Source organism: Antechinus flavipes, chromosome 1, assembly GCF_016432865.1.
Source record: "Antechinus flavipes isolate AdamAnt ecotype Samford, QLD, Australia chromosome 1, AdamAnt_v2, whole genome shotgun sequence".
NCBI lineage: Eukaryota > Metazoa > Chordata > Mammalia > Dasyuromorphia > Dasyuridae > Antechinus > Antechinus flavipes.
In genome coordinates this window covers 709,663,348-709,675,554 of record NC_067398.1, presented here as the reverse complement: position 1 = coordinate 709,675,554, position 12,207 = coordinate 709,663,348, and the positions used below count along the sequence as shown (strand labels likewise).

The 12,207-nt window shown below is 43.7% G+C and overlaps 1 protein-coding gene across 1 annotated transcript; it reads right to left on the bottom strand.

The window, feature by feature from the left end:
* Positions 1 to 411: 411 nt before the first annotated feature.
* CRYBB2 (crystallin beta B2) lies at positions 412 to 7,739 on the bottom strand. The gene is made up of 5 exons (XM_051970025.1): positions 7,671 to 7,739; positions 6,412 to 6,530; positions 2,478 to 2,610; positions 1,193 to 1,335; positions 412 to 697 (listed from the first exon to the last, which is right to left on the bottom strand). The coding sequence occupies exons 1-5, from the start codon at positions 7,722 to 7,724 to the stop codon at positions 529 to 531; spliced, it is 618 nt and encodes a 205-aa protein (XP_051825985.1). The 5' UTR covers positions 7,725 to 7,739; the 3' UTR covers positions 412 to 528.
* Between the last annotated feature and the right edge of the window lie 4,468 nt (positions 7,740 to 12,207).

Genomic DNA, 12,207 nt, shown 5'->3' with positions numbered 1-12,207 from the left:
GATAGAAGGATATTTTTATGTAAAGGTTCTGTCTGGTGACCCATTAGATCAAACAGGGTGAGACCAGCCCAGGTGCTCAGTACCCCAGAAAAAGCAATCCACCTTAGACGAGGAAGGTATCATTTTCCCATCTGACTGTGATTATTGATGTTGTCTATAGCTTGTTTGTGCAGTTGTCTGCTTGTGTTTCCTGTCACACAGTAGGATCTTTATAAATGATTTTTGACTCACTATAAAGTAGGTAAGGCAAAGGATATTGTTTCCATTTTACGGATTGGGAGACTACACCCCAGAGAGACAAAGGCAAATAGACACAACTCCTAATCGGCAAATCTGAGCCTAGATTTGTCACATAGATCGGGCATTTCCCCCGATTCATTCCTAAGAGAGAACAAAGAACAAACAACAAGAGATTTGCCGTTCACACTTTATTAACTTGCTTGGACAGTAGGGTGACCTGGACTGGGAGTGATGAGAGGAGCGTGGATCCTCATCCCTGCATGATGGTGGCTCTGGGGTGCTGGGGCTCTAGTTGGTGGGGTGGAAGGCACCTCGCTGATGCCATTGCATATCCCGTATGCGCCTGACAGACTGAACCTGGGGATGGGGAGCCCCAAAATCACTGCTGTCCTTGTATTCCCCCTTCTCAAATAGGTACTGGAAGCCTCGATAACCTGGATATTGGTAGCCCACCCACCTGCGAAAGGCAAAGACAGAGGAAGAGAGAACGGAAGCATGGGTCAGCCGTGTTGGGCTTGAGAGTATCACTGCGCCTGAGCTCCATGGAGCCTCCCTGTGGAACTCCCAAAGATAACCTGGATCGAAGACTAAAGGAATAACTCTTAGAACTTAGGTGAGTTTTGTGGCTTCCCTGTCACTCGATGAAGAACTCTTTCCCAATCCCCCTTAACTCCAATGTCTTTTCTCTGGGATTATCTCCTGTGATGATTGATATTGTCTATAGCTTGTTTGTGCAGCGTTGTCTGCTTGTGTTTCCTGTCACACAGTAGGATCTTTATAAATGATTTTTGACTCACCATAAAATAGGTAAGACAAAGGATATTGTTTCCATTTTCCGGATAGGAAGACTAAGCCACAGAGAGACAATGTCCAAAGTCACACAGCTGCTAAATACTAGAACGCTAATATTCGCCACCCTCCCCAGTGATACCCACTACTGGACGCTACTCACGTTCCACTCTGTACCCTCACAGATGATACTTTCTCCTGGTAGCCATGGGCATGGAAACTGGGCACATCGTCATCAATGATCTCAATCTTCTTCCCAGTAAAGTTAGGATTTTCATAAAGGATGATTTTATGCTCCTGGCTGTCCTGTGAGAGAAGAACGTAGAATTGAGATTCAGAATGAGAAAGGGCCCTGAGATCATCAAAGCCAGGGATTCTTAACCTGGGGGATTTATAGATAGATGTTAAAGGATCCATGAATTTCGATGGGAAAAAAAAATATAACTTTATTTTTCTATTCTTTAACTGAAATCTAACATGGTGGATTTTTTTTAATTATAATTTTTGGTGAACCAAATTGACCAAATTTGATGATGCATAAAAAAAAAAAAAATTAAGAGCCTGCCATCTAGTCAGTCCAGCCCTTTTCTTTCACAACTGAAGAACTGATACTCAGAGAGAGAAAGTAATTTGTCTGAGATTCACAAAAAGAAGTGGATTTCGAGGCAATCCCAAAAGACTTTGGATAGAAAATGCCAACTGCATCCAGAAAAATAACTCTAGAGATTGACTGTAAATCAACACATGATCTGTCACTTCTTTTTTTTTTTTTTCTGTTTTTTCTCTCTCCCACGATTTTTCTCTTTTGTTCTGGTTTTTCTCTCCTAACATGAGTCATAAAGCATTGTGTATTTAAAAATTAATGAATTAATTTTAAAAAGAAGTGGATCTAGGGAGATCAGGGTCCATAAATCATGATGCACAGAACTGCTAAGATTATATTGGGTAACAAAATAAACAATGATATAATAATGATATGAGTTTGATATGTCTTCCTGCTTCCTAAAATACAGCAAGGGGAGGATTACAGGTAGCTGAAATGTAAAAGCTCTCAGAGCCTTAGGAATAAATCAATAAATATTTATTAAGTGCCTACTGTGTGCCAGGTACTTCGTTAAGTTCTAGGGATACAAAAAGAAGGGAAAAGCAGTCCTTGCACTTGAAGAGCTTGCAGTATAATTGGGGAAGAGAGAGAACACATAAACAACTAAATGCAAAAAAAAGCTCCATTCAGGACAGAATAAATAGAAAATAATTAACAGAGGAAGGGCACCAGAATTAAGGGCAAGGAAACACCAGAAGCAGGCAGGGCACCGAAAACAAATTTCTTCTGCCTGTCATGACAGGCCAGAAAGGGCAAAATGCCCAAGTGATTGGCCTCTTATTACTTTCCAGGATCTTGGGTCTTGGAATAGGTTAATGGGGCAGAAAGGGGACGAGAGACTCACCACTTTGATGGGTCTCAGAGAGCTGAGTGCATCAGTCCGGCGGCTGTTGGTCCAAGAGTCCCATCGAGGGTACTCACCTTTCTCAAACACAAACTGCTCTCCTTTGCAATTGGCCTGTTCGTACCCGACCCAGCTGCCAGACAGACAGACAGACACAGAGAGAGAGAGAGAGAGTTAACCCAGATAGAGAGTCCACGTCAGTGCATCCTCTCTCCTTAGGAGATCCACATCAATACCACACACATCCTGCCCCATCCCATTTTTCCCTAAGAAAATCCTTTGACAAGTCTTCCTGATTGTTCATAGGTGCCTCCCTTCAATGTCCAGATAAAATCCAAACACTCATTATGGTTCTCCCTGCCTTAGATCTTTCTTTCTTACTTTCTTTCTTTCTTTCTTTCTTTCTTTCTTTCTTTCTTTCTTTCTTTCTTTCTTTCTTTCTTTCTTTCTTTCTTTCTTTCTTTCTTTCATTCTTTCTTTCTTTCTTTCTTTCTTTCTTTCTTTCTTTCTTTCTTTCTTTCTTCTTTCTTTCTTTTTTTTTTCCTGAGGCAATTGAGCTTAAGTGACTTGCCCAGGGTCACACAACCAGAAAGTGTGAAGTGTCTGAGATCAGATTTGAACTCAGGTCCTCCCGACTTCAGGGCTGGTGCTCTATCCACTGACCACCCAGCTGCGTCTGTGTTATGTTTTCTTGTAGTCACTGAAGAAGCTGAGGGAGCCTGCCAATGACAGATCCAATTCATAAGCGCTGACTTTGGGATCTCTGCTCTTAATCAAGGTAAGCCTGAGATAACCTGAGGAGTCTGCTGCTGTCAGTCTCTATCAATCAATCAGTAAACTTCCTTTTTTTTTTTTACTACATTTTCTTTTTGATCTCAGACCCTCTGCTTGCTCTCTGAATTCTAGGGTGGCTGTCTCTAATTTGCCAAAGGAAATTCCAAGACGAATAGCTCTCGGAAAACAGGGCTGAAAGCAGACGTGGTGATCCCAGCTCTGCCATCTGCATTGTCTCTGAAACTCCTGGAGTCTCAGCAGCTTCATCTGTCAAATGTTGGAATAGATGACTTCCTGCTGGCAATTAATGATTAAGTAATTGATGAAAGTGATAAAGATTGAAGATGAGCTTATATGCCACAGAACAGAGAACTGGAGGCCTGGAAAGGAAGTGAAGCATTAAATTAGTCTTACTGCCTAAAAAAATCTACAAAGGGAAGAGATGCCACAATCTCCCTTGATAAAATCACTAGGTTCTTGTGAAAATGAGGAGGTCATGGAGTCAGTGTCGCACAGTAGAAAAAACTCTGGACTTGGAGGCAGAAAAACTAGGTTCACTTTGGTTTTTACCATGGAATCATTTTAGTTAACATCTACATAATAGCACTTTTTAAGTTCTTTGACAATGATCGCATTTTATCTCACAACCAACCTGAAAGGTTGTAGTAAGGTAAGTGCTATTATTAGCCCCATTTTACAGGTGAATAAACTGAGGTAGACAGAGGTTCAAGCCCCTAGCCCAAGATCTCATTGCTATAGTAAATGTCGGAAGTACAATTTGAACCTGACTCTCTACCCAGTGCTCTATCCGCTGCACCCCCTACAGAAATGTGAGCTTCCTATATCTTTTCCATATCTCTAGGCTCAGTGAGGCAAATCCAGCCCTGGAGGGAAGATAAACACCATTCCCCTGCTTGGAGCCAATCCAGGGAGTAAGAAGGTGTCCTTGTCTCAGGGATATCCTCTAAAATTTTCAGGGGTCCTCAAACTTTTTAAACAGGGGGCCAGTTCACTGTCCCTCAGACTGTGGGAGGGCCGGACTAGAGTAAAAACAAAAACTTTATTTTGTGGACCTTTAAATAAAGAAACCTCATAGCCCTGGGGGAGGGGGATAATCGTCCTCAGCTGCCGCATCTGGCCCAGGCCGTAGTTTGAAGACCCCTGCAATGGTTTTGAGAAGGGCGGTTACTCAAGTATAGCAAGCAAGAACCATTCTCTTAGAACCTTCCAAATGCCCAACTGATTAAGGTCCTTCCAGGATGCTCAATGAAGCAAACAAGCGCTGCCTTCTCCTACCGGAGGAAGAAAGCATAGGCTTTATGGTAAAGATCTCTGCTTCAGGGGGGGAAAAGGGGGGGGGGGACAAGCTAGGTGGGTTAGGGGTGGGATTAGGGAAATGGGGGGGGGAAGGGAGAAGGGGTTTTCTATACATTATTTTCTACCTAAAGAAAGGGATCACCAGGAACCGCAGTGAGAAGCTGTCATGCAATATGGCCACACTCTAAATAGCAGCCCCACAAGGATACCTGCATCCAGACCCTGGGAAAGGGTGACCCTCTTCTCGTCCTGGAAGTTGTTAAGATATCACATTTTATCTCACAACCAACCTGAAAGGTTGTAGGAAGGTAAGTGCTATTATTAGCTCCATTTTACAGGTGAATAAACTGAGGTAGACAGAGATTCAAGCCCCTAGCCCAATAGTTAAGAACCCAATTCAGGGCATGCAGGACCTGGACATGACTTATTAATGTCCGAGGGCTGGCTTGACTCACAAGCACTCTTTTTTTTTTTTTTTTTTTTTTTGCCCATGTCCTGGGAAAGAAAAGGAAGAAGCCTCTTTTAGATCACCCAGGGCCAGGAATGGTATTGACCATCCCCTTTGGCATTCCAGAGGAGGATTCCAGCTGTCTGCCACCCAGAGAGACGCTTCTCTTTTCTTCCAGAAGCTGCTTTATCTCAACCTGAAACCTTAGAACTAAACAAAAGAGACATCGGAAGCCTCCCCAAGCTCCCGGGGGGCCTTAGACAAAGAATTTCTACCAGACAAGCAGCCCAGGTCTCTTTGCTGAAGGTCGCTTTAGTATTTGGAATTAAAATACAACTTTGTGAAGGAGTGAAGCCATTTCTTTGGGATGTTTCCAATGCTCACAAATTCATAGAATTTGGAAGGAACTTTAGAATCCTATTTAGAGAGAGTTAGCACCGGAAGGGACCTGAGAACACAGGGCACAGAATGCTAGAGTGGCTGATCGCCTTCTGAAAGAAAGTATACTTACCAAATCAAATGCGCATGACTGGCGTATCATTTATTTATTCATCTACCACTTAATCTATCATCTCTCTTATCCTTTATTAGCTAGCATTTCTCTCTCTCTCTGTGTGTGTGTCTCTCTGTCTCTGTCTCTCTCTCTCTGTTACTCTGTCTCTGTCTGTCTCTCTGTCTCTGTGTGTATGTGTCTCTGTCTCTCTCTCTGTCTCTCTGTCTCTGTCTCTGTCTCTCTCTCTGTTTCTCTGTCTCTCTCTGTCTCTCTGTCTCTCTGTCTCTCTCTCTCTCTCTCTCTCTCTCTCTCTCTCTCTCTCTCTCTCTCTCTGTCTCTCTCTCCTGATATTCAAGACTGGCAACTTGGATCCCATGGACCTTCCTAACTTTTTCTACTACTTCCTTTAGCTGATTCAACTTTCTCTTGTAGGCACTGTTCACATTCAGCCCTTTTTTTATCTTGCACCTTTGTATGCAATGTTCCTCGGGGCCAGAATGCTATCTCCAGCTTCATCCAAAGGCCAGGCAAGTGAGGTGTCACCTTCCCCAGGTAACTCTCCTTGTGACCTAATTGTTTTCAATGGATCACTCTGGCCTGTTCTTAGGTTATCACTTTATCATTTTTATTTTAGCTTTGCACATAATTGTCTTCTTATCTCCCCTTGTAAAGTATAGGCTCCCTAAAGGCAAGGACTCTTTCATCTTTATATTTCCAAGGCAACGAACAGAGTAGATGCTAATAAAGGTTTGTTGACCTGGGTCAAATAGACGAGGATCATCTCTCCCAGACCAGACCCTTCCCTTCTCCCTTGCGCAGGTCCCTGGCCCATACTGCCCTCCAGACTTGTCCCAGAACCATTTTCAGCCATGTCACAAGTGGCTGGACCAAGAGGCACTTACGGTCCTGACTGCACAAGAATGGAGGCCGCCTTCTCCATCCCAGTCTCCTTTAGATTGGAACATGGCCCACTCAGCTCATGGGAGCGGCCCTGGAAGTTTTCCTGCTCAAAGATGACAATCTAGGAACCACAGAAAAGAGAAAACACTGTAAAAAGTAGAAAACCGCTTCCTGCTCTCATCCTGGGACTCAGTTTTCTTATCTATAAAAAGAGGGGGTGGGACTTAAAGGCCTCAGATCCCTTCCAGTTCTTGATCTATGATCCTATGAGATGGTTCATCAATTGTCATTTTAAAAAAATATTCTGGAGAGGAGGTAAGCAGGGAAAGGTGAGCTTTTCCCCAAGGAATTACTGGCTTCAGCATTCTCCAAGAACTGACTTCTGACTCCACTCTCATTCTCCTGAACACTCAGCAGGGTGGAGGAGGAGGAGGGGAAGGGGCTTCCTGACCTTCAGTGGATAATTCAGCAGCTCAGTTGGACCTCCCCCATTACTGAATAAGATACCCAGCATTCCCTGACCTATTCACAGCAAAGGGGAGGACAATTGCCCTGCTCCTGACTAGGCCCTGCAGGGAGTGGAGCTGGGGGGGAGGGAAGAGGGAGGGAAAGGGTGCAGCTTTGTCTAAGAAGAGTCTAATGGATAATCACATCCACTCTCTCTCCCTAACATGGGCAGGCACAGGCATATATATATACATACACACAAAAAAACCATATAAGTGTACATGTGTAGATCCATATACATATATCAGGGTCCAGCTTTCCACCTGGAAATCTGTCCCTGCCCCCCAGCTGCTTTCCAAAAGCTCTCCCTGATGTAGGATCCACCAAATACTGAATGGCGGAGAGGAAATGCTCACCTAACTTCCTTCTCTCTCTCTCTTTATCCTTCCTTCACCTACTCTTTCCACTAAGGTAGGGAGTGGAAAAACAGCCGGGGAAGGGCAATCAAGACCCTGGATTTCCAGCCCTGGGTCCCCCACTTAATAGCAGTATTACTTTGGACAAAACACTTTCCCTTTGGGGGCCCTAGTTTTCTTTCTCTGTTAAAATGAAAGATTTCGATTATATGAGCTCTAATGTCCCGCCCAATTCTGACCCTTGGTGAGTCTACAAGTTCTTAAAGCTTTAATACAGATTACCAGGTTAAGAATCCCTGATTTATTTCATTCTCCTCATTTCACAAAGGAGAAACAGAGGCTCAGGTCAGGTCATGCGCCATGGTGACCCAAAAAAACATGCTTAACGCGGTACCGACCTTGGGATTGAGAGGCTGCGGTTTAGAGGACTGAGTCTGGTAGTCTGACGCCATGTTCTCGCTCAGGATGGAAACTGAAGGGGGTAGAAACAAGGAGAGGCGGTTAAGAACCTTTCTCCCTCCCCAAAACAAACAAGATCTGGATATTCTCCACAGTGGAATTCTGGAAGCTTATACTTTTTAGCTTGAAAAAGGACTCTAGTAGCTATTTTTTTGTAACTTGACATCAGCTACCATACAAAAGTCAACTAGTCTTTGCTTGGAAACCTCAGTGATCAGGGAGGCAGTCCGGACTCCTTAGGGATGATTCTTCCTCAAGTCAAGTCTAAATCGTCTCTTTTCCTCTTCATCCCACAGCTCCCAGTCCTACCCTCCTAGAACCAAAATAAAAGGGACTTATCCCTCTGTCCCATGACAATATTCAAAACATGGAAGACAATGATCATGTCTGCTCAGAAACTACTTTTGCACAGGTTAAACACCCCCAGGGGCAGCTAAGTGGCACAGTGGATAGAGTACTGGGCTTGGAATCTGGCCTCAGACTAGATAAATCATTTAACTCTGTCTGCCTCAGTTTCCTGATTTGTAAAAAGGAGCAGAAAAAACACTTCATGATCTTTGCCAAGAAAACCACCAAATGGGATCATGAAAGGTCAGTTACAACTGAAACGACCGATCAACAACAAACGACCCATTCCGACCGTTACTGAGAAGCCAAGATTGTGAGGCCCTTTGTCAGATAGGTGAGTGCCCTCTCCCATGGGCGCTCCCCAGACTGTCAGCATCCTTCCTGTCACACAGTCCCCAGAACTGATCACAGGATTTCAGAGAGAGTCTGAGGAGGGCAGAGCACAGTGAGAAGATGACCTTCTTATTCTGGGAAGCTCTGCCTCCCTTAATGTCACTTCTGATCTCATTCTCTTCATCCACCACTGAGTCATATGCTAGCTCATATATAAAGTGAACAGAACTGCTATCCAATTGTACTTTAATGTGCATCAGCAGGGAGCAGTAGACAGAGAGATCTTAGACACATCCCAAATATGTGACCCTGAGGAAATTATTTATCTTATCCGTGACTCAGTTTCCTCATCTGTCTGAGGACATCTATCATCCATTCCACTCGAGGTTTCTTACTCATTACTCAACAAAACAATCTCACTTGGTGCTATATGGTATACAGTGGAGTCCCTAGAAAGGGCAGACTTTGGGATCCTTTCTCCTCTATTGGTACCCTTCTTTCTTCTCCAGCCAGCTCTCCTCATTTTCCCTCCTACTCCAGGATCTTTCTCCCCCATGAAGCTTCCCTGCCTCCTCCTTCTGCTCCTTTCTCTAGTCCTTCTAATTTCCTTCTCACCACTCCCACACACATCTCCAGTCCCAGTTCTTGCTGTGCCTTCCTTGCTCCAAGCTATCACGTGATATCCCCCACCCAAACTGATAACTAATGGTCATCGGGCCTCCCAGAGGCCTTTATGTTTTCCTAGTGCATTCCTGAAGACCTTTGGGACTCCAATGGTGACATTCCCTACCGTGAGGATATTGTGTTTTAATGAGTGGAGCAACAGCTTCTTGACCCTCAAAATCTACCTCCCTGGAAGATCTGCCAACACTCAGTCCAAGTCTTCGCTGAAGAGCAAAGAATGGAAAGAAATTGAAATTCAAAAAGTAGGAGCCAGCTTTATTTGCTAACAGAGGAGTTCTTAATCTGGGGTCCTCAGATTCTCACAGAGAAGGGATCTATGACTTTAGTTGGGGAAAAAATGGCATCTTTGTTTCCATTAGCCTCTAACCTCCTTTGACATCTTATGCATGTTGTTGTTTGCATTATTCTGAGGAGGAATCCCTAGGCTGAACCAGACTCTTAAAGGGGTCCATCATATAAAAGATTAAGAACCCCTGAACCACAGAAACTGTCTTTCTCTCTCTCTCTGCTCTTCACACATCTTCCTATTCTTGGCCCCAGAATTCCCTAGTCACTTCAAAGCAAAACTCTGCTTTTTAGAAACCACTTTCTCTTTGGCCATCCATGGCAGCCATTAGAGAAGAAATTAAAGCAATCCAAGGAGGTGAGCTCAAACTGTAACTGAGTTCCCCTAACTTCTCTGCCCAGTTGACTGATAAAATAATAGCATTTACATAATGCTTTAAGGTCAACAAAGTACTAAAAATGTATTATCTCATCTGATCCTCACAACAACCTTGGGAAATAGGTGCTAGTATTACCTCCATCTTACAGATGAGGCTATTATAGACTTGCCCAGGGTCTCAGAGCTAAGTCTGACACAAGACTTGAATTCAGATCTTCCCGAGTCCAATGCTCTTGCCCCACTGGGTTACTTATCTGCTTCTGTTCATGACCCTGAGTTAACAGAATTTATTTCAAAGCCTTTCTCCATCCATTGATAGGCCCCACTTATGAGAATAACCTACCTTATAGTTAGGGTCTTTCAATCAGAATTGATTCAAGAGATTCAATTAATCAACATTATCTGCAGCAAATACCTAGTTTATTTTTTTTTAATCTAACCCTGTCCTTTCCCCCTCCCACTCCTGCCACCCAAAAATACCCTCATAGGAGTTTTAGAATTGGGTGAAAATTTAGAAAGTCTCTATTCCGATTCTCTTGTTTTGTCGAGGAGGAAATCAAAGCTGAAAGAGGGATAAGTGATGTACTCGCAGTCATGTAACTGAGCTAGTATTCGAATGCACTACTTTTGAGCCCAAATCCAGCATTCTGATTCCCCTCCACCTTATTGTTTTCTCCTGCCCCCAGAGTCCCTTCACCTCTGGTCTATTCTGAAATGGTGACCAATGATTTTCCATCCAGCAACTAGAATGAGAGAAAAGCAGAAGAGAGAAACTCTTACCAGCAGTACCAGTACCCGCTCCTGCCCATGCGGGGCCTCCGGCTGGGAGGTGGCATTTATACTGCCCTGGGGGTGCCCGGTGCCAAGATAGGCTACAAAAATCATTCCAGCATGATGCGACTGGAGAATGCCAGATTAAACCCACCATGAATGCCCGGTTCAGCTGATGCTCACTAGCCATTGTGTCTCAGGGCGATTATTTCATTAGCTTTCACATTTGGCTGGACTCGGATTGTACAGGGCATAGGTAAGAAGCGGAGAGCTTTGCCTGCATCAGCCTTCTGAGTGCCAACCCACAGAGCCCCTCTTCTGGACAATGCAGGCGTCCAGTCCACCTCAGCCTTTGTGGAGCCAGGGATTTGCCGGCCATGACAGGCTGGAGGCACATCTCCAGCAGCCTCGTGGTAGAAAATAGACATGAGATTGGTTTTGCAGAGCAAATCAGTTGGAGTTGCCAAGTTCAATCCCAGCCTACATTTGAACTCTCCCTGGGTCAGGTCCTCAAGGGCTGAGGACTCACAAAACCCCAGTTCAGAAAAAAATCGAGCTATGTCAGAGCTAGAAGGAACATTAAGACAGAGACTCTGATTTGGCAGAAGAAGAAATTGAGACAAAGAGAAAGAAACCAACAAAAAGGAAGAGTAGCAGAATCTGAATCCAAAAACAGATCTACTCATTTCCAAGTGAGGTATCAGGTATATTTTCTACTATTCCACACATTTTCCCAGTTTCTTCTTTTTAGAAAAATCTAAAGATTTTGAGCTAGAAAGGATCTTAGAAGTAACCGAATCTGAACCTTTCATCTTAAAGGTGAGGGAACTGAGATCTAAAGAGGAGAAGTGATTTGCCTTAAGTACAGATAGTATCAAATAGAGCTGAGATTCAAATATAGATACTTCTAACTCCAAAGCTAATGAATGCCTTTGCCACTTCAACACAATGCTGGCATATAGTAGGTGCTTAATAAATACTTATTGACTCACTGATTGGCTATTCCATGATTTCCTTCTTTATAATGCAGAAGACCAAGTCCTGGGCTGGTATTGGGAGCCTGGGACTCTGCCCTTAAATCATGGGCAATCATGTGGGCAAATCAGTGGGCAAGTCACCTCCCTTCTCACAGTGTCTGTTAATTACATTATTTTTCATATGAAGGCAGTGAATCAAATGCTCAGTAAGTTCCCATCCAGGAACAGTAGGAAGAGAGCTGAACGTGGAGTTAGGAAGAACCCAGATTCCCACCAGCTTGGTAACCCTGCTTCAGTTTTCTCACCTGTAAAATAGGAGTAATAATAGCACCTACCCCAGAATCATTATAAGGACCAAATGAGATGTACCTGTACATGTTAGGTGTTTAATAAATATTTATTTTCAACCCTTTTCCAACTTCCTCCATTCGATCTAAAAAAGGACATTCTAAAGAGGGATTTTTGGGCCTGAGGGAAAGACTTATTGTATGGAATATTTTCACACATGTGCTCATCCCCTTTAACCTTAATTTTATGTGTCTCTAAATCAGTCATCACAAACAAAGTGCTTGGGGATTATGACAATCACCAGTGATTCACTCATCCCATAAACAGCATCAGTTCCCGTGGAAAGGAAATGATTACACAGCATCCAAATGATGTCTCTAGCATTTAGCAAAATGTTCATGATACCATAAA

Excerpts from the sequence above, each read along its gene's own strand:
- CRYBB2 (XM_051970025.1), bottom strand. The coding sequence starts at position 7,724 with ATGGCGTCAGACTACCAGACTCAGTCCTCTAAACCGCAGCCTCTCAAT. Across the intron at positions 2,611-6,411 it reads ATTCTTGTGCAGTCAGGACC|CTGGGTCGGGTACGAACAGG; the intron begins GTAAGTGCCTCT and ends TCTGTCTGGCAG. Across the intron at positions 698-1,192 it reads GTGAGGGTACAGAGTGGAAC|GTGGGTGGGCTACCAATATC; the intron begins GTGAGTAGCGTC and ends TGCCTTTCGCAG.